Here is a 22,359-nt window from a genome sequence, read left to right as displayed (position 1 = left end):
TTTATATGGTTAACCAGAAAATCCAATTACAATAATGAGGATTTTAAAAAGAGTTTTGTAAGGGTTCTAAGCTTTCCTCATTTATACCACAAAATATGTCTAACTACTGGGTGTCAGGGGGAAACATTCCCTGGGAGCAGGTTATCTCATAGCTGCCTATTTCAGGGCTTCTTGAACCTTCCTCTGCAGCATCTGGAACTGGCCACTGGGCTAAATGGACGGCAGGTCTGATCCAGTCTGGCAGTGCCTATCTTCCTATTGCTGTAAATCCATTACTATGTTTTTGCTGATCTACCTTGAACTCCTGAGAGTCTCTAGACTTCAACTCCGAGCAGAATGATGTCTAGTTAAATATCATCTAGTCTCCTGTTCTTTTTCCTTTTAGGAAAGAAAGTTCAACACTTCTCAGACCTGCCCAGTACATTATGTCAGCTCTCAATGACACCAACTTCAACTCTGCAGTGTTCCTTCTCACCGGTATACCTGGGCAGGAAGACGTCTATCTGTGGATCTCTGTCCCCTTCTGCTTAATGTACGTTATTTCAATAGTAGGAAATTCAGTCATTCTGTTCATTATAAAAACAGATTCAAGCCTCCATGAGCCCATGTACATTTTCCTTTCCATGTTGGCCGTCACAGACCTTGGCTTATTGATAGCCACCATACCGACGATATTGGGCACATTCTTGTTCAACTCAATGGAGATCAGCCTCCATGCCTGTTTTGCTCAGTTGTTCTTCATCCACTTGCTTCAATGCATTGAATACTCCATGCTCTTGTTGATGGCCTTTGACCGCTTTGTTGCAATCTGTAACCCACTGAGATATGCCTCCATCTTAACCCTGCCGAGAATAGCCAAGATGGGGTTGGTGTTTGTGCTAAGAGGAGTAGCCATAGTAGTCCCACTCCCCCTTCTCCTGAAATGGTACCAATACTGTCGAGTCAATGTCCTCTCCCATTCCTACTGCCTGCACCAGGAGGTCATGAAGCTGGCTTGTTCAGACATCACAGTCAACAGCATCTGTGGCTTGTCTGGTTCACTCTTAACGATGGGGTTGGATTTGCTGCTCATCTTCTTCTCTTATGTGATGATCTTCAAAACAGTGTTGAGCATTGCATCGAAGGTGGAGTGTCTCAGAGCCCTGAAAACCTGTGTTTCCCACCTCTGTGTTGTCTTGCTCTTCTATATACCAGAGATAAGTTTTTCTGCACATAAGAGTGAGCTGTAGCTCACGAAAGCTTATGCTCAAATAAACTGGTTAGTCTCTAAGGTGCCACAAGTACTCCTTTTCTTTTTACAGATTAGGGAATAGTTCTTCTGACTTGCTTCAGATTGTCCTGTCTGTACTTCAGATATGTCTACCTGCTGGTCCCACCCCTGATGAACCCAATCGTGTACAGCATGAAAAGCAAACATCTTCGTGGGAGGATAATCAGGTTGTTCATCAAGTGAAGGGTCAGTTCATCACCTGGCTCCAGCACCTGTGACATGGGAGATTAAAAAATGCTCCACCTATTACATTATGGACCCTTACATCCAGGACCAATGAGCTATTCATCTCCATTCAATAGAGAAAGCTTCTGATGGGATCTAAGGCTTGGAGCAATGGAATAGGGGCTGTCCTCACCAGCTGGGGAGTGAGGACAGGGCACTTGGAGAAGGAGACAATGGCAGGCAGCAGCATTCACCTAGTGACTGTGTTCATGGAAATCCAGGGCCCTGGTAGGTTCTTGGCCCATAAATAGCCGTATCAGTAGCTGCTTTGACCTCAGAATATCTGTCAATACAGTCAATAAAGAGAAGGGACGTTACACCTGACCTGTCCCTGTCCCGTCTCTGGTTAAACATCCAGGGGCCATGAAAAAAGCTGCAGAGCTGTTCTTCTGTCACAGTGCTGACCCTTCCTGAGCGCTCTGGGTGCTGCGTGATCCATGGGGCTGCACCAGCTGTGGACAGGGGCTATTCAAGGGGCATGGACACCCCCCCCTTCCCCCACGCCCTCAGCCAGGAAATTTTGACTGTGTCCTGTCAGAAACATAATTAACACAGGAGTTCAGGAGAAGCCATTCAAGCAGCTGCCCTCACCCCCACTGATGGCTCTGCGCACAGCACACCTACTGAGCAGGGCAGAGCTGTGTGTGAGAGTGAGGGTCTGACACACAGGAGTCCTGGAAAGAGACTCAGGCCCAGACTCCATCCCTGTCTGCTCCATTTCTGCTTCCCCAGCAGTGCAAAGTGGTGAAAACTGGCCTCAGCTCCCCCACAGTCACCACCATCTCCTGTCCTAGGTCAGCTCATTCAGTGTGGGGTGACTACCTTTTAAAAAGGCAAAAGCAGAACATATGCAGGAGCCACATCCCCCCAATGACCCAGTCCCTGCTCCTCTTCTTCCCTCTCTGCCCCATTCCTTCCTGCAAGCCTCACCGCTGCTCCTCCTCTTTACCTGAGGCTCCACCCCCTCTCCAGGCCCAACACCAGAGACCGGATGTTGTAAGAGCTGCCCAGGGAGCCAGAGCCATCGTATGGAGCCCCAGACCCTCATCCTGCCCTGGGCAAGTGGCTGTGGGCCCCAAGAGCAGCCCTAAGCTTGTGTCCCATCACCCCTGGACACCCCAGGACATACCCCCAGGGAAGTTGGAGAGTCTGGGACTCCCCACAGTGACCTGGGCTCCCGGGGTAGCTCTTACCACAGCCCAGTTTCAGCTTGGCCAGGGATGGAGCCTCAGGGGAAGTGGAGGACCGGGGGAAGGGCCTAGTGGGAAGAGATGGGGCGGGATGTGTGACAAGCCTGAACCAATGCTCACTGCAGCAAGCAGGGTGTGTGTGGGGTCTCCTGAGTAAAGGAGGAGGATGGGCCTGGAGGGTTGGAGAGCCTGTGTTTTGGAGACGACTGGATTAATGCAACCTCTTTATGTACCCCAAGCTGAGAGTAAGTCATTGCAAGGGCTTTACAAGGGAAAGACAGAGCACTTGCAGGGCTACCTCAGGCCACAAGGCGGCTCTCTGGGGTGGCCTCCAGCCACAGGGACTTGATCAGAATGGGCTGTGCTCTTGGAAGCCGCCATGCTGTATTGTGTTAGGCTAAACTAACCAAACTCTTTTATTCTCCTCGCAGTACAGGTCCTCCATTGCCCTGACCGTCCTAGGAGTAAGTGGCTCTTGCTGTTTCTGCTCTCTGCAGTGTATGAGAGATTCCAGCTGGATCTGTCAACATTCAGAGGGCTGGAAGTCTGGCCCTGTGGTTTGTCACGGCTCTGTGACTCAACAGAGTTTGGTTTGATTCCCGTGCCATGTGCGACCATCGGCAAGCTATGGGATGTCTCTGAGCCTCTGAACAGGTGGATAATAGCCCTGCCCTGGCTCACAGAGGTGGCAGGAAGATAAAGACATTCCAGGTGCTCAGATACTCTTAGACTCTAAGTTTGGGGCGGTGTCAGGGTTCCACAGGGCAACACCTCTGACCTTTGCCTATAAAAGGCTTCTTTACCACAGCCTCCTGTGACAGCTGGCCTCTGGGAAGCCCCATGAGTCCAGCCCCTTGGTGTCTGTGGCTAATGTGGGGGTGGTGTTCAGGGTGATAGTGAGGGGTAGGTAGTGGATTTATGAGGGGAGCATTGAAGCATCACGGGAACGCCCGAAGTTTCAGGCAGTCACCGGACTGGTGTTTGCCACCCGTTGAGGCTGAATGGATCTAATTGCCAAACAATGGAGTGACAGCCACAGGGAATCATCTTAGATGGTCTGGCTGGGAGAAAGCAATCTGAGTTCAAAGGTCAGATTCACACATTAGTCCTGTAACACTGACACGGCTGAGCCCTATGGTGATTGGGCCCAGGCTCACAGAGCTTAGCAAAGGCTGTTTCCACCAGAAAGGGGCAACCAGAGGGGAAGATGCTCTCAGAGGCACAGTGAAACTAGGCTGGGTCCCAAGAGCTCCATGTTGTCCCAAAAAAATGTAAGTTGGGCCAGTTCTGTTTCTCTGTCTCCAGAGCAAAGCCTGTCTAACTTAGCTTGTAGTGATATGTGAGATGGATGAGTGTATATGTGTGACAGCTTCCTGGTACTTTAAAACCATTTTCGCTAATGCTTTGTGCTTTTTTCCAATAAACCTACTAGTGTTTAAGGAGGCTGGGGGAGATTGTGTCACTCTGGTCACAAGATTCAGGTGTCCCATCAGACCTGCTTCATGATAAGTTTTTATCATGGATGGGGTGTTATTCCCAGCTCAGAGAATGAGATAATTGTTAGATTTGCCCCAAGACAGGAAAGGAGCTGGTTTAGAGGGTAAGGAGACCATATATCCCAGTTTTACTGTGACAATCCTGATTCTTCTTGTCCAGAAGCTATCCTTGTTGAGTGCCTATCAACTTGTTGAAGTTGCATCCAGATAATGATCCACTCAAGATAATGATTCATAGAGTTATAGAGATTTCTGTTACGCTTGCACCACATTATACAAAGTCAATGCCAGTTGTAGGTGGATCTGTTTGGTATGGTGCGGTGTGCACATTTCATTGTAAGCAGGGACCACAATCACAGTTTTGCTTTTGCTCTTATTCCAATTGATCTTTGGCTCATACCCAGTTATAAACTCTGGACAAACATAAAAAAAATAAAAAAAGAAGCAAACATATAACGTAAAAACACTACATCTCCAATTTGTTGCTCCTGCCATTCAGAAGAAGTGTGCCATCACAGAAAAAACTGTAATTGGAATTGAAACAATAAAGCAACTAAGAATAATTATACCTTTCTCAAATAGGTGTATCAAAGAAGTCATTATTTTAAAAGAGGAAAAGGACAGTGTTAATCTAATCCCCATTGGGTTTGCTATTAAAACTGTAAAAGCAATAAAACCAAAAAAGCCACCTCCCATGACAGAAGGCTGGAAAACCTGGTGACTGAAAAATAAAATGCATGGGCTACAAATCATCTAAGTACAGGAAAGGTACAAATTTTGATTACTCTAGAAGGAGACATGACTCCGTACATTAAATAATATTGAATACCCCAACCTCCCCAAAAAATTCATTAAAACAAGTCATAGAAGAAATGGAAAAATGGAAATGAATCCAGAGGAGTTTAGGGATATGGAACAGCTTCCATATGAAGAAAGAGTAAAAAGACGGGGGACTGTTCAACTTGGAAAAGAGACGAGTAAGGGGGGATATAATAGAGGTCTATAGAATCATGAATGATCTGGAGAAAGTGAAGAGGGAAGTGTTATTTACCCCTTCCCATAAGACAAGAACCAAGGGTCACCCAATGAAATCAGTAGACAGCAGCTTTAAAACAAACAACAGGAAGTATTTCTTCACACAACACAGTCAGCCTGTGGAACTCATAGCCAAGGGATATCGCGAAGACCAAAAGAATAACTGGTCCAAAAAGAATTAGATACATTCATGGAGGATAGGTCCATCAGTAGCTATTAGCCAGGATGGTCAGGGACACAGCCCCATGCTCTGGGTGCCTCTAAATCTCTGATTACCTGAAGATGAGAGCAGACAATGGTCGATGGCTCACTCAATAATTACCCTGCTTCGTTCATTCCCTCTGAAGCATCTGCACTGGCTACTGTCACAAGACAGGACACTGGGCTAGATGGACCATTGGTCAGACCCAATATCGCCATTCTTATGTTCTTAAATTGTTTCTATAGAGCTGGTGTAGCCACCCTACTAGACCCTACCAGACTGGTGTAGCGGAGCAGCTAACGGGAGTTTTGCGAGTGACTTCTCCAGGTGAAGGAGGAGTGATTACATGACACTTGGGGTAAGTTTGTTGGATGTGTGTTTGTGTTTGTTGTGGTGTGTTTGCTGCTGGACTCAAATCCATCATGTGGTTTGTTTGTTTGGGGAATCATGTGCTGATGGTGTGGATGCTGAGCCTAGGGGCCTGCTAGACAAGATTGAGATCTGAGAGATTCTTAATGAGGCTGTGATCCCTAATCCCTTTAGCACCCATCAAGCCTTAACTAGGAGGTGGGGCTACTCAGGAAGACCAGGGCCTTAAAAAGCCCACTCCTAAACGAGCAGAGGAGCTACTGAACAGGAGCAGCTAACGGGAGTTTTGCAACTGATTTTATAGGTGCAACAGGACTCCTTGTTCTTTTAATATTCCTTAAACTTCTTTAAACTGAAGTTAAAAATCACCCCTTCATAAAAACAAAACAACAACAAAGGAACCAGCTGAAGGAGTAGAAAGAGAATGCAGGCCGAAGTCCAGGAACAGAGTGGAGGCTATCCAGTTTATTGCACCCAATGCAGCATGTATTATATTACCTGCCTAAGGGTGAGGTGCATATGTGTGCATTTGGTGCAAGGGGATCCTGGCCCTCAGCGAGCGTGTACAGGCTTTGGAGACCAGGGTGGCTGAGCTGGAAGAGCTAAAGGAAACAGAGAGGTACATAGATGAGACTTTCTAGAACACAGTAAAATGTTCTGAGAGCCTCTGTGCTGTTGAGAAGGATAAAAGCCAAAGGGAAGGAGAGCATCCAACTGGAGCAGAGGGAAATAATCCCATAGTTGGGACCCTCCTTCCAGATGAAGCTGTGGAATCCTCTCACATTGAGGATACCTCTCCAGGGAAGGGAACTCCGGTTATTAGGAAGAGACAGGTAATAGTTAGGGGAAATTTGATCATTAGAAACATAGATAACTGGGTTTGCAATGACTGGGAGAACCGCGTGGTGACTTGCCTACCTGGTGCACACGTTGCAGATCTCTCGAGACATCTAGATAGGCTTATGTGTAGTGTAGTGCTGGGATTCATGTAGGTACCAATGACATAGGGAAGGATAGGAGAGACATCCTGGAGGCCAAATTCAGGCTGCTAGGCAAAAGATTGAAGTCCAGGACCCCTATGGTATTGTTCTCTGAAACATTTCCAGATCCATGTGCAGGCAGAACTGCAGGGTCTCAAAGCATGGATGAGATGATGGTGTAGGGAGGAGGGTTTAGATTTATTAGGGACTGGGGAAGCTTTTGGGAGAGGGGGAGCCTTTACAGGAAGGCTGGGCTCCACCTAAACCAAAATGGAACCAGATTGCTGGTGCTTAACATTAAAAAGGTTGTAGAGCACTTTTTAAACTAAGGGCTGGGGGAAAGCCGGCAGGTGCAGAGGAGTGCATGGTTCAGACAGAGACATCCCTCAGGGGAGGATCTATTAATGGAGATTCTCTATGTCCTAATAAGGAGGAGAGGATGGAAGATGATAAAATTCAGGTAGGATCTGTTGAGAAACAGTCAAATGTAAAAAGTCCCATTCAATTACATCATATCATGGCAGACAGCTAAAGAGTGACAAGTTTTTAAAGTGCTTATATACCAATGCTAGGAGTCTAAATAAGAAGATGAGCGAACTAGAGTGCCTCATATTAAATGAGGATATTAATATAACAGGCATCACAGAAACTTGGTGGAAAGAGGATAATCAATGGGACACAATAGATTCATAGATTCATAGATATTTAGGTCAGAAGGGACCATTATGATCATCTAGTCTGACCTCCTGTACAACACAGGCCACAGAATTTCACCCACCACTCCTGCGAAAAACCTCTCACCAATAGCTCAGACACAGAAGTCCTCAAATCGTGGTTTAAAGACTTCAAGGAGCAGAGAATCCTCCAGCAAGTGGCCTGTGCCCCATGCTACAGATGAAGGCGAAAAACCTCCAGATCCTCTTCCAATCTGCCCTGGAGGAAAATTCCTTCCCGACCCCAAACATGGCGATCAGCGAAACCCTGAGCATATGGGCAAGATTCACCAGCCAGGTACTACAGAAAATTCTTTCCTGGGTAACTCAGATCCCACCCCATCTAATATCCCATCACAGGCCATTGGGCCTATTTACCATGAATATTTAATTACCAAAACCATGTAATACCAGGGTACAAAATATATCAGAAGGACAGAACAGGTTGTGCTGGTCGGTGAGTGGCATTATATGTGAAAGAAAGGGTAGAATCAAATGAAATAGAAATCTTAAATGAACCAAACTGAACGATCGAGATGCTAAAGGAGCACTCAAGGATGATAAGGATATTGTGGAGAAACTAAATGAATTCTTTGCATCGGTCTTCATGCCTGAGAATGTGAGGGACCTTCCAAAACCTGAGTCATTCTTTTTAGGTGACAAATCTGAGGAATTGTCCCAGATTGAGGTGTCATTAGAGGAGGTCTTGGAACAAATTTATAAACTAAACAGTAATAAATTTGTTAGTCTCTAAGGTGCCACAAGTACTTCTGTTCTTTTTGCAGGACCAGAGGGTATTCACCTCATTGATTTTCTCATTGATATTAAGGTCAGAAGGGACCATTATGATAATCCTAAGTGACCTGAAGGAACTCAAATGTGAAATTGTGGCACTACTAACTGTAGCTGTAACCTATCATTTAAATCAGCTTCTGCACCAGATGACTGGAGGATCGCTAACATAATGCCAATTTTTAAAAAGGGCTCCAGAGATGATCCTGGCAATTACAGGCTGGTAAACCTGAATTCAGTACCAGGCAAACTTGTTGAAAATATAGTAAAGAACAAAATTGTCAGACAAAGAGATGAACATAATTTGTAGGGAAAGAGTCAACATGGTTTTTGTAAAAGGAAATCATTCCTCACCTATCTACTAGAATTCTTTGAGGGGGGTCAACAAGTATGTGGACAACGGAGATCCAGTGGATATAGGATATTTACATTTTCGGAAAGTCTTTGACAAGGTCTCTCACCAAAGCTCTTACGCAAAGTAAGCAGTCATGGGATAAGAGGGAAGGTTCTCTCATGGATTGGTAACTGGTTGAAAGATAGGAAACAAAGAGTAGGAATATATGATCAGTTTTCAGAATGCAGAAAGATAAATAGTGGTGTTGCCCAGGAGTCTGTACTGGGCCCAGTCCTATTTAACATATTCATAAATGATCTGTAAAAAGGGGTAAACAGTGAGGTGGAAAAATTTGCAGATGATACAAAACTATTCAAGGTAGGTAAGTCCCAGGCAGACTGTGAGGCGATGCAAAAGGATCTCTCAAAACTGGGTGACTGGGCAGCAAAATGGTTGATGAAATTCAATTCTGATAAATGCAAAGTAATGCACATTGGAAAACACAATCTCAACTATACATATCAAATGATGGGGTCTAAATTAGCTTTTACCACTCAAGAAAGAGATCTTGGAGTCATTGCGGATAGTTCTCTGAAAACATCCACTCAATATGCAGTGGCAGTCAGAAAAGTGAACAAAATATTTCGAATAATTAATTAAGGGATGGATAATAAGACCGAAAATATCATATTGCCTCTAAATAAATCCATGGTATGCCCACATCTTGAGTACTGCATGCAGATGTGGTCACTCCATCTCAAAGAAGATATACTGGGATTGGAAAAGGTTCAGAAAAGGGTAACAACAAGGATTAGGGGTATGGAACAGCTTCCATATGAGGAGAGATTAATAAGACTGGGACTTTTCAGCCTGAAAAAGAGATGACTAAGGAGGGATATGATACAAGTCAATACAATCATGACTGGTATGGAGAAAGTAAATAAGGAAGTGTTATTTACTCCTTCTCACAACACGAGAACTAGGGGTCACCAAATGAAATTAATAGGCAACAGGTTTAATACAAATAAAAGGAAGTATTTCTTCACACAGTGCCCAGTCAACCTGTGAAACTCCTTGCCAGAGGATGTTGTGAAGGCCAAGACTATAAGAGGGTTAAAAAAAGAACTAGATAAATTCATGGAGTTTAGGTCCATCAGTGTCTATTACCCAGGATTGGCAGGGATGGTGTCCCTAGCCTCTGTTTGATGGAAGCTGAGAATGGATGATGGGATGGATGACTTGATGATTGCCTGTCTGTTTATTGTCTCTGGGGCATGTGTCATTTGCCACTGTTGGAAGACAGCATACTGGGTTGAATGGATCTTTGGTCTGACCCAGTATGACCATTCTTATGTTCTTATGTTTTTCTATGGTAGTGTCACCATACCTCCCATTTTGGCTGGAACGGTCCCTTTTTTAAGCCTGTCCCAGCCAACTCAACTTTTTTATTTCAAAAGGAGGCATTTGTCCCTTTCAGTCTTGCTGACCTGATCAGTTGGCAAGAGCAAACGGGACAAATGTCCACCTCTGTCATAAAACTTGGGAAATTGGGATCAGAGGAATGTTCGGGGGAGGTGAGTGCAGATGCCAGCCCCCCGTAGGGGGTGAAGCAGAGCTGGGGGTGGTGTGGCAGCAATCCACCTTTCCCCCACCAGATGGTGCTGTGGCACTAGAATAGCACAGCAGCTCCAGGCAGAAAATAACTTCAGCAGTTCCGCCTTTCGCCTGCCATAGGGCACTCTAGCAATAGAATAGAGCAGCAGCTCCCAGCAATATAGAAAAGAGAAAGAGCCTGCCTTCTTCACAGTGCCTGTTGTTCCAGGTCAGGAGGCAGGGACTATGGGGAGACAGACAGCATGTTTAGCTGGGGGGGGGCAGATAGGGGCTCATAAGGGCTAGTGGGGGAGGAATAGTTTGGGATAGGGGCTGAATTGGAGTGGTGGCACAGGGCAACAGGTGGGAGGGAAGTGCAGGACCACATGGGAGAATGGAGATGGCTGAGTGGGGGCACAGAGACACACAAGGAAGGCGGGGTGCACGGCCACCTGGGGATAGGGGGAGTGAGTGTCTGAGTGGGGTGGAGGGAAACATGTGTACAGGGGCAGATATTACTGACTGAATGAGCAAGGGTAGGGCTGAGCCAGGGTCTGCCTCCCTAACAGTCCTTTGCCCAAGAAAACCTCTTCCATATTTTTCCAAACCATAACCAACAACCCTCCAGGTTCACACCCAGGCACCTTCTCAGCAATTTCTTCCCTCTCCCTCAGTTCCTCTGTTACCCAGGACTCCCCCAAGCATTTGCACTACTTCTGAGGGGCGCTGGAAAATACGGTTCTGTATTATAGTTTCAATGAATTATTATTCAGAGTTGTGTATTAATATGCCTAGTAAGGAAACTATTTGTCAAAAAATAAATCTTTTTTGTTGTCTGTATTATTACAGACATATTTGCTGACAGGTATTTTGAAATAAATGACCAAAAATAATTGAAACTGGACTGATTATATATTGTTATTTAACAAATAAAATATGCATAATTTTACACAATTTGAAAATATAGTGTTCAGATTTTGAATTTTTAATAGTTTTGGCACATAATTCCCCCAGGAGTAAATTTGAAATCTAGAGTTTAGCGGGGGGAAAAAAATTTCCCCCAAGAAAAATTTGGACATTTAGTAAAATGTTTCCTTTGTATCCATTTTTTGGGGTGAGTTTTCATAGAAAACAGATAATTTATCTATGAGAGCTCAGCTGCCATGATACTGCCCAGCTGCATCTGCCTGGATCCCCAGGAGAAATTGAGGCTTTTCATCTGCCTCTCCCTCATAACATAAACAAAGGTTGCACTGACGGAGTCTGTGGATGAACTCTGGGTATGGAAAGGTTGAAACATCCCACCCAGTCTAGGGCTGGGGTATTGTGCCCATCAGCTACTCTACCCAGCCTTCCCATCTCTGTGCAGCCCCCTCCACCCTGTACAACACCTCTTCAGCAGGTCCTGTGGGCAGAGGCTACTGTGACAGGCCCTGGTACCACATCTCTGATGAACCTGTGGTAGCAGGCAGCTGGAGAGTGTCCTAGAGCAGTTGTGGAGGCCCAGAGATTGTGGGTGGGGGGCCTAGCTACCAGTGGATCACTGAGATCTGTGCATAACTTTGGGGATCCCTGGATCCCGGGTCCCCCTGTTCATTCCTCAAGAAGAAAGGAAGGGACCCCCTTCCTGGAACAATCCAAGGGAAATTTCCATATAGAGAGCCTTGTGGAATCTCCCTTCCCTGGCCTGCACCCCGGGTTTGTAATTCAGGAAAGGGGCCGCCAAGGATTAATCTGGTCCCATATTATATTATTATTATTATTACCATTTATTATTATTATTTCAGCAAGATCACAGCTGTAACAGCATCATCGTTACTACTTGGTCTCCCTTGAGGAAGCCATGTGGCTAATCATCACCATACGAACAGTGATGACAAGCCCAGATTCCAGGAATACAGCCTGCAGCAGGGCTGGCACGGCAGTCCAGTTGGCTAGCATTACCTCTCATCCCCTGTGATTTTGCCTCCAGCAGTTTGCCATTGGCTGTGACGAGGGCTAAAGTTGGTGCACTCAAAGCCAGTTAGCTCATGTTCCCTGATGGTCAAGTGGCCCCCAAGGGAATATGCAGGCTTGCTTCATAAAAACTGTTGCCTCTCTATCCCAACAGATGTTGTCTGCTGCCTGTGCAACCTCTCCGATGACTCCTTGTCCTTTTGGGTGAAGACGTCTGGTGTCAGCAGCTTCTCTTCGAGCAGGAATTGGGTAGGTTGGCACTAGGTAGCTAAGGAACCCCTCCCCTACATATGCCCATGCTCCACGGTGGGCTGGCCAAGCTACACAGAAATCTGACATTGAATGTAAGCTTGGAGTGTTAAAACCCTGATGCCCCGAATCAGGATTTCTCAATAGGTAGCATTTCTACAGGTGCCGTGTGCTCTGGGCCCGATCCTGCCAGGGGCTGAATGAGACAAGACCCCACAGATTATCAGTGACTAGTTCCCAAATCTTCTCAGGTTTATTTGCTCCTGGAAATGTATTCAGCAAATGCATTTCCCTAGGTTTTATTCTCTGGCTCGATTATGAAGGCAGAAATTCAGAATTGCGTTCCTCTATGGTAAAAGATCTGATAGGACATATTTCTGTTTCCTGACTGGCTGAGGGCTCTAGCTCCGGTACCCTATGATTTCATACTTCCCCAGTGGTTTCTGTGCCTATCAATCTAAAGAGCTTCTCAGCAACAGCTGCCCAAACTCTGGAAAGACTCCCAGCTCTGGCAAAACAAGCTGTGTAACGTGGCTGGAGCCTGGAAATAGCCTCTTCCCAGCTTGTATCTGTGGTGTGGTCCCTCACCCTCCCTGAAGTGATTACTGAGCAATGGCTTTTCTTGAGCTGTTTCTTCCCTTGCTGCTTGTTTTTCAGCAGCCTGCTATTAAACTAAGAGCCATATTGGTTTCACCCAATAGAGCCATAACATAAACATCCCAATACTTAACCCAATATAGCTCTGCAGCAAACATCCCAGGAACTGGGTTTAACCCACACATTCATTATGGCAGCTCAGCTCCACGTCTGTCACAGTGCAGTTCCCACATGCTACGGATTTTATGAATACTGTAAACAGGAAGTCCGAGAGACAGCAATAGACTACTTTCTTGTGTGAAATGAAGTTCCCTTTCCATCAATACACATCCATTAGACTTTGAAATCCACAACTTCCAAATCCTTATCATGTGCAAACCCTTATCATGCCTGAATAACAGGTGCTGGGATCACTGTGTACTAGAAAGTGACAGCTCAGGGAATGAATATTTCCTATACTGATCCCAATGCCTGTTACCACTCCGGATACAGGCTACAGACTGACAGAACAGAACCTGAGGAGAACCAGTCAGCTATTGACCCAGGGACAGGGGAGCTACTAGACTTTTGTTTGCTGACAAGTGATTGACTGAGGGCTGAGACTCTGCGATCTTTTCAGGTTCTGAAGAAATCCAGGTGACAGACACTACATTTTAAGTCCCACTCTAACCTGAGAAATCATCTCTGAAAGAAGATCAGAGGGAAAGAATGGGTTGACATGTGTGTGCTAAAGTACAGATGTGTAAATATTACAAGCCAAAACTTTTCAGGGTAATACAAATATTACAAACCAAACATTCATGACACGCCTGTATATCGAAAGCCAGCAGCAGAGTTGTTGGAATCTCTCCAGGAAGGAGCAGTGGTAACTGTACTGCTTAATGGCTTTTGTTTTTGAAAATATGTGAAAAGTACTCCACATACTGTTTGCAAAGGGTTTATGCTATGAAATCATTTTCAGTGAATAGCTGTATGATACTGTCTCTTAGTAACGGACCAGAAACTGTTCCTCACATTTACATTCAGGGTGCTGCAAGACTTTCCAAAAATTCTGGAGAGAACAGAACTGCTGGTCTGTGTTTCATGAAAGAGTAGAGCTGAGGTGCAGGAAAGGGGAGTGTAATAGTGGTTGTGTGTAACCTACCCCCATCACCTCTTACAGGAGCATTGCTCAAGTAATTTTCACACTCATCTGGATATTAGTGCAAACCTATTGTTTGTATTATTCACCCATTTGTGTTGCTGTTCCCCTCCCCTGCCCAGGTGATGTAACTGTCTGTGTTAGATTGTAACTTCCCAAATATCTGCAGACCCTGGCATGGGGAGCAGATGTGGGTACAGTGAGGATGAAGAGAAGCCTTCAGGATGATCGGACTCTCTGGATTCAGCCTATGCTAGCCAGGCAAAGCACTTCTGCTCCTCTTAGGGGTTTTCTTTGGGGTCAGAGTGTGTCACTGTCACGGAGGTACAGGTCCGATGCTCTGGAACCGCTCTGTATGGGCTGAGACACTGCATTTTTTTCAGGTTCTGAAGAAATCCAGCCTGAGAACTCATAAGAACATAAGAACGGCCCTACTGGGTCAGACTGAAGGTCCATCTAGCCCAGTGTCCTGTCTTCTGACAGTGGCCAATGCCAGGTGCCCCAGAGGGAATGACCAGAACAGGGAATCATCAAGTGATCCATCCCCTGTCGCTCATTCCCAGCTTCTGGCAAACAGAGGCTAGGGACACCATCCCTGCCCATCCTGGCTAATAGCCATTGATGGACCTAACTTCCATGAATTTATCTAGTTCTTTTTTGAAGCCTGTTATGGTCTTGGTCTTCACAACATCCTCTGGCAAGGAATTCCACAGGTTGACTGTGCGTTGTTTGAAGAAAGGAGATGAGAGGGGAAAGAATGAGCTGACTTGTGTGTACTAAAGAGCAGATGTGTGACTGTTATGCCAAACTTTTTATTGTAATATAAATATGACAAAGGTGACAATAGGCTGGTGCGCCCCGGTACACCGTACTGGTAAGAAAGTGGCTGGCTGGGGCAGGACCCTGGATGCTGGTTAACGGTTCCCCAAGTAGTGCCAGTGTTGGGGCCACGGAGCTAGAAGCTTCTTCTTCTCTAGACCAGTGACACTGGGGTGGGGGTTGGGCAACAGTGCTCCCGGGGCAGGGGCTGGGAGCCAGGTTGGCTGTGCCAGTGCTTGACTGGCCGTAGCACTGGAGTTGAAGGCACGTGCACACTCCCAGCCAGGCTCCCGCTGGCAGTGTGCGGCTCCCAGCCTGTCCTGCTGTCCCTGCACTGCTCCTGGGAGCCGTGCAGGCACGTCCGTGTGGCGTGTGGCCCCTGGGGGGAAGCGAGCTGCAGGGGGTCTTCGCGCACTGCCTGGCCTGCAGGCACCACCCCCACATCTCCCATTTGGCCAGGAACAGGAGCAGCACAGGACAGGGTCACCAACCATGATCACAGCTGCCCCCCTCTCACTCCCCCTACAACCCCCCAACCCCTTGCCCTGAGCTCCCCCACTCCGCAAACCCCTGCCCTGACTCCTGCACCCCCACATCCCACGCCCTTGCCCTGAGCCCCCCCATACCCCAACACCCTGCCCTGGACCCCCTCACACCCCTTCTACTCAGTGGAATCCTATGCCATATGTGAAATTGTGTCTTGGAAAAGGCTGACATGCAGCACATTCATCTCAAAGCCTGCCACATCAAGAACAAGGAGAGCAGCGAGACCAGCTGTACGGGCCAATGTGGGAGTTTCTGTAAGGCTACTTCAGGCTTTTATTCCAATATTCAAGTTTTATTCCAGAGTATTGGTCATAACTTTAAGTATCAAAGTCAGGCAAAGGGATCCATGAAGCAAAGTGTCTAGGAGTGGAGGTGGGAAGGGGGGTTGCGATACGACAGTACTTGTAAGAAATTTAAGTTACTTTCACCCCTGATTACAAACCAAACTTTCATGACATGCATATATATTGAAAGCCAGCAGCAAAGTTGTTGGGATCTCTACAGGAAGGAGCAGTGGTAACATTAATGCTTTTGCTTCAGAAAGTATTTCAGAAATGCTCCACATATTGTTAGCAATAAGTGTGTGCTATCACCTCTTTGTTCAGTGAACAGTTCTATGAAGCTGTTTCTACCTCTTATATTCAGACCATGCATTTACACTCATGTCATGATACAATGGGCCACACTCAGAAGTGGAGGGCCAGAAAGGTGTCTGTGGGAAGGTCACAATTGCAAAATCACAAAGTGCTCAAGTAGGCTGCGGAACTCCCAGCAACAAGATATTAATGGGGACAAGAGCTTAGCAGGATTGAATGAGGGACTGGATGTTTATATGGGTAACCAGAAAATCCAGTTACAGTAGTGAGGTTTTTTTTTTTAAAAAAAAGGCTCGGATGGGCTCTAAATTTTCCTGATTTACATCACAAAATATGTCTAACTAGTGGGTGTCGGGGAGAAATTTTCTCTGGGAGCAGGTTATGTCATAGCTGCCCATTGCAGGGATTCTTCCACCTTCCTCTGCAGCATCTGGAACTGGCCACTGGATACTGAGCTAGATGGACTGCAGGTCTGATCCAGTCTGGCAGTGCCTATCTTCCTATCGGTGTTGTAAATCCACGACTATGTTTTTGCTAAAACAACGAGGAGTCCTTGTGGCACTCTAACAAATTTATTTGGGCATAAGCTTTCATGGGCTAGAACCCACTTTATCAGATGCATGGAGTGGAAAATACAGGAGCAGGTATAAATACATGAAAAGATGGGAGCTGCCTTACAAATTGTGAGGTCAGTCTAATGAGAAAATCCAATTAACAGCAGGATATCAAGGGAGGAAAAATAACTTTTGAAATGGTAATGAGAGTGCCCCATTTCAGACAGTTGACAAGAAGGTGTGAGTAACAGTAGGGGGAAATTAGTATGGGAGAAATTAGGTTTAGATTTTGTAACGACCCAACCACTCCCAGTCTTTATTCAGGCCTAATCTGATGGTGTCCAGTTTGCAAATTAATTCCAGTTCTGCAGTTTCTCATTGAAGTCTGGTTTTGAAGTTTTTTTGTTGAAGAATGCTGACTTTTAAGTCTGTTATTGAGTGTCCAGGGAGATTGAAGTGCTCTCCTACTGATTTTTTGATGTTACAGTTCTTGATATCTGATTTGTATCCATTTATTCTTTTGTGCAGAGACTGTCCGTTTTGGCCAATGTGCATGGCAGAGGGGCATTGCTGGCACATGATGGCATATATCACATTGGTAGATATGCAGGTGAACGAGCCCCTGATGGCGTGGCTAATGTGATTAGGTCCTATGATGGTGTCACTTGAATAAATATGTGGACAGAGTTGGCATTGGGCTTTGTTGCAAGGATAGGTTCCTGGCTTAGTGTTTTTGTTGTGTGGTGTGTGGTTGCTGGTGAGTATTTGCTTTAGGTTGGGGGGCTGTCTGTAAGAGACGACTGGCCTGTCCCCCAAGGTCTGTGAGAGTGAGGGATCATCCTTCAGGATAGATTGTAGATCCTTGATGATGCACTGGAGAGGTTTAAGTTGGGGGCTGTAGGTGATGGCGAGTGGCATTCTGTTACTTTCTTTGTTGGGCCTGTCCTGTAGTAGGTGACTTCTGGGTACTCTTCTGGCTCTGTCAATCTTTTTCTTCACTTCAGCAGGTGGGTATTGTAGTTTTAAGAATGCTTGATAGAGATCCTGAAGGTGTTTGTCTCTGTCTGAGGGGTTGGAGCAAATGTGGTTGTAACTTACAGCTTGGCTGTAGACAATGGATCATGTGATATGGTCTGGATGGAAGCTGGAGGCATGTAGGTAAGTAGGTTTCTGGTATAGGGTGGTGTTTATGTGACCATCACTTATTAGCACCGTAGTGTCCAGGAAGTGGATCTCTTGTATGGACTGGTCCAGGCTGAGGTTGATGGTGGGGTGGAAATTGTTGAAATCTTGGTGGAATTCCTCAAGGGCTTCTTTTCCATGGGTCCAGAGAATGAAGATGTCATCAACATAGCACAAGTAGAGTAGGGGCATTAGGGGACGAGAGCTGAGGAAGCGTTGTTCTAAGTCAGCCATAAAAAAGTTGGCATACTTTGGGGCCATGCAGGTACCCATAGTAGCCCTGCTGACTTGAAGGTATAAATTGTCTCCAGATCTGAAATAGTTGTGGGTGAGGACAAAGCCACAAAGTTCAGCCATCAGTTTTGGCATGATTGTATAGGCTATGCTATTCCTGATGGCTTGTAGTCCATCTTTGTGTGGAATGTTGGTGTAGAGGGCTTCTGCATCCATAGTGGCCAGGACGGTGTTTTCTGGAAGATCATCAAAGGATTGTGGTTTCCTCAGGAAGTCAGTGGTGTCTCAAAGATAGCTGGGAGTGCTGGTAGAGTAGGGCCCGAGGAGAGAGTCTACATAGCCAGATAATCGTGCTGTCACGGTGCCAATGCCTGAGATGATGGAGCATCCAGGATTCCCAGGTTTATGGATTTGGGGTAGCAGATAGAATACCCCTGGTCGGGGCTCTAGGGGTGTGTCAGTGTAGATTTGTTCCTGTGCTTCTTTGGGGAGTTTCTTGAGCAGATGGTGTGGAGGAAAAATTTAGTGGACCCAAGTAGGCCTAAACTTCCCAAGTAGGCCTAAAACTTTGATCAAGCTAACTGTGTATATGAAGCATAAGAAGAGAGTGAGGAAAATTCCATTGAAAATTGCAAACAGCACAGCTTAAAAAATGTAACCATAACCCCTAGAAGTTCGAAAAAAACATTAACTGCAAAGAAAACACCTGTCAATAACAGGAAAAGCTTGTTTTTGCTAAACTCCAAGTAAGGCAAAGCTACTGTTAAAGCTTGCACTGTATGCCAAATAAGAAAAATGCTGTTGAAGGCAGTGGGTTTGACAAATTGTGGTTTTCAGCAATATAAGCGCCTGTATTTTCTGTTTATGCCAGAGCAGCTCCAGCTGACTCTCCCTGTATGCGCATGCTTGAATACAGGAACCTCAGATTTGTTCTGATCCAAACACAACTCGTGGTTAATTTTCCACGACCGTGTAGTTTCTTTTGGTAATCCTCAGTGGGGTCAGAGGGTAATGGCCTGTAGAATGTGGTGTCTAACAGCCTCTTCTTCATATTCCAACCTATTCATAATGACTACAGCACCTCTTTTTGCTGATCTTCATTGAGCTCCTGGGAGTCTCTAGACTTCCACTGAGAGCAGAAAGATGTCTCGTTAAATATAATCTAGTCTCCTGTTCTTTTTCCTTTCAGGAAGGAAAGTTCAAAACTCTTCGGACCTGCCCAGTACATTATGTCAGCTGACAATTACACCAAATTCAAATCTGCAGTGTTCCTTCTCACTGGGATACCTGGGCAGGAAGATGTCTATCCCTGGATCTCTGTCCCCTTCTGCTTAATGTACGTTATTTCAATAGTAGGAAATTCAGTCATTCTGTTCATTATAAAAACAGATCCAAGCCTCCATGAACCCATGTACATTTTCCTTTCCATGTTGGCCATCACAGACCTTGGTTTATCGGTATCAACTATACCGACGACACTGGGAATATTCTTATTTAACTCTAGGGAGATCAGCCTCGATGCCTGCTTTGCCCAGCTATTCTTCATCCACTCATTTTCATACATTGAATCTTCTGTGCTTTTGTTGATGGCCTTTGATCGCTTCATTGCAATCTGTAACCCACTGAGATATGCTTCCATCTTAACCCCACTTAGAATATACAGGATGGGACTTTTGTTTGTGCTAAGATCGGTGGCCCTAATATCTCCACTCCCCTTTCTCTTGAAACGGTTCCGATACTGTCAAGCCAATGTCCTCTCCCATTCTTACTGCCTGCACCAGGAGGTCATGAAGATGGCTTGTTCAGACGTCACAGTCAACAGCATCTATGGTTTCACTATTAAACTCTTATCGGTGGGGTTGGACTCATTGTTCATCTTTTTCTCCTATGTGATGATCCTCAAAACTGTGCTGAGTGTAACGTCCCCCAAAGAGTGCATCAGGGCCCTGAACACCTGCGTCTCCCACCTCTGGGCTGTCCTGCTCTTCTACATACCAGCTATTGGCTTGTCTGTGATACACAGATTTGGGAACAGCTCTTCTCACTTGCTTCAGATTATCCTGGGCTATATCTACTTGCTGGTCCCACCCCTGATGAACCCAGTCGTGTACAGTGTGAAAAGCAAACACCTTCGTGCAAGGATAATTAGGGTCTTCTTCAAGTGAAGGGTGAGTTCATCACTTGGCTCCAGAACTGGTGACATGACCCATGAAAAACATGGGCCTATTCCATCCCAGGCCCTTACATCCAAGATTAAATGAACTACTGATCTCCACTCTGTAGAGAGAGGTTCTGAAGGGGTCTAAGGCCTGGAGTAGTGGGATAGGGTCTGTCGCCACCCACTGGTGAGTGAGGACAGTGTAGTGGGGGAAGGACACCAAGGCAAGCAGCAGCATTTAAAAATTGAATATGTTTGTGGAGAGCCAGGGCACCAATAGGAGTCTGGCCTATAAAGAGCCATATCAGTGGCTGCTCCAACCTCAGAATTCCTCTCGATACAGACAATAAAGAGAAGGGATGTGGATGTTGTTTCCCATTACACCTGGCCTGTCCCTGTCCCGTCTCTGGTTAAACATTGAGGGGCCATGAAAAAAGCTGCAGGGCTGTTCTGCAGTCGCAATCCTGGCCCTTCCTGAGCGCTCTGGGAGCTGCGTGATTCATGGGGGCTGCACCAGCTGTGGACAGGGGCTATTCAAGGGGCACAGACACCCACCCTTCCCCCATGCCCTCAGCCAGGTGCTTGTGACTGAGTCATGTCAGAGACATGATTAACACCAGAGCCCCAGAAGAAGCCATGGTGGCAGAGCTGTTGATGGCTCTGCATACAGCACACATGCTGAGCCCCCTCCCCACCAAGGCAGAGCAGAGCTGCATTGTGAGTGAGTGTCTGACACACAGGAGTCCTGGCAAGAGACTCAATCCCAGATTCCCTCCTACTCCTCCCCTCTGTTTCCCCTGCTGCAGGGGTGGAAATGGTTCTCAGCTCCCCCACAGAGGCACAGCTAGTTCCTATCCCAGCCCAGCCCATTCAGTGTAGGGTGGCCACCTATTCAAAAGACAAAAGCGAGACATATATAGAAGCCCTGTCCCCTCTGTGACCCCGCCCCTGCCTCTCTTCTGCCCCATCATTTTCCCCAAGACCCCATCCTTGCTTCTCCCAAATATACGATGCTCCACCCCATCTCCAGGACAGAAGCCAGTGTCAGGCCATGATAAAAGTGGCCCAGTGAGCTAGAGCAACCGTGAAGAGCTCCAGACTCTCTGCCTACCCTGGACAAGGAGCTGGGGGCCCAAGAGAAGCCCCCAGCCTGTGTTCCCGCCTCCCATGATGTTCAATCCAGGGATGGTGGAGAGTCTGAGGCTCCTCACAGCAGCCTGGGCTTCTGAGACAGTTCTTAGCATGGGCTGGTTCTGAACTGGCCAGGGTGCAAAGCCTCAGGGGAAGTGGAGGAGAAGGGGATAGGGCCTAGTGGGAAGAGATGGGGCAGGGTCTGGGGCCCCAGGAGAAATGGAGATGCATGGGGCTCAGCAAGCCTGAACCAAAGCTGACCCCCATCAAGCAGTATGGGGAGAGTATGAGTAAAAGAAAAGGATGAGGCTGTGTCAGGGTTCCACAGAGGAACACCTCTGGCATTGGTCTATAAAAGGCTGCCTACTGTAGCCTCCTGTGACAGCTGGCTTCTGGGAAGCCCCGTGATTCCTGCACCTTTGGCCAGTTCTGGTTCTCTAACTCAAGAGCAAAGCCTGTCTAACTTAGGTTGCAGCGATCAGTGTAGATGTGTGACAGCTGCCTGTTATTTTAAAACCGTTTTCTCTAATGCTTTGTGCTGTTTGCTAATAAACCTCTTTGCTTTAAGGAGGCTGGGGGTGACTGTATAGTTCTGGTCACAAGCTCCCGAAGGGAAGAAACTGAAGTGTCCTGTCGGACCTGCTTGGTAGTAAGCGTTTAGCATACATGCGGTGTTGTAGCCAGCTCGAAGAGTGAGAGAATTCTGAGATTCCCTGCAAGAGTGGAAAGAATCTGGTTTACAGGGGAAAGAGACCATATATCCTGGTTTTACTGTGACAATCCAAATTCCTCTTAGCCAGCATCTATCCTTGTTGAGTGCTAATCAGCATTCAGAGGAGCAACTTGTTCAAGTTGCATCCAATATAACGATCCACTCAAAACAAAAGTAATGGATGTTAGAACGATCTAATGTCATTATATGTATGCATATGTCACCACATATAAACATACCAGCCTATGGAGTAAGTGCACCCTAGCATTTTTGAGCATGGGGAGA

At 46.4% G+C, this 22,359-nt stretch overlaps 1 protein-coding gene and 1 pseudogene across 1 annotated transcript; both read left to right on the top strand.

Annotated features, from left to right (window-relative positions):
* Nucleotides 1–425: 425 nt before the first annotated feature.
* LOC141980737 (olfactory receptor 51G2-like) lies at nt 426–1,453 on the top strand (annotated as a pseudogene).
* A 17,849-nt stretch (nt 1,454–19,302) lies between these two features.
* LOC141980735 (olfactory receptor 51G2-like) lies at nt 19,303–20,238 on the top strand. Its single transcript, XM_074942280.1, has one exon. The coding sequence runs from the start codon at nt 19,303–19,305 to the stop codon at nt 20,236–20,238; it is 936 nt and encodes a 311-aa protein (XP_074798381.1).
* Nucleotides 20,239–22,359: the final 2,121 nt, after the last annotated feature.

The sequence above is a fragment of the Natator depressus genome, chromosome 1, assembly GCF_965152275.1.
Source record: "Natator depressus isolate rNatDep1 chromosome 1, rNatDep2.hap1, whole genome shotgun sequence".
NCBI lineage: Eukaryota > Metazoa > Chordata > Testudines > Cheloniidae > Natator > Natator depressus.
This window is presented reverse-complemented; position numbering and strand designations above follow the sequence as displayed.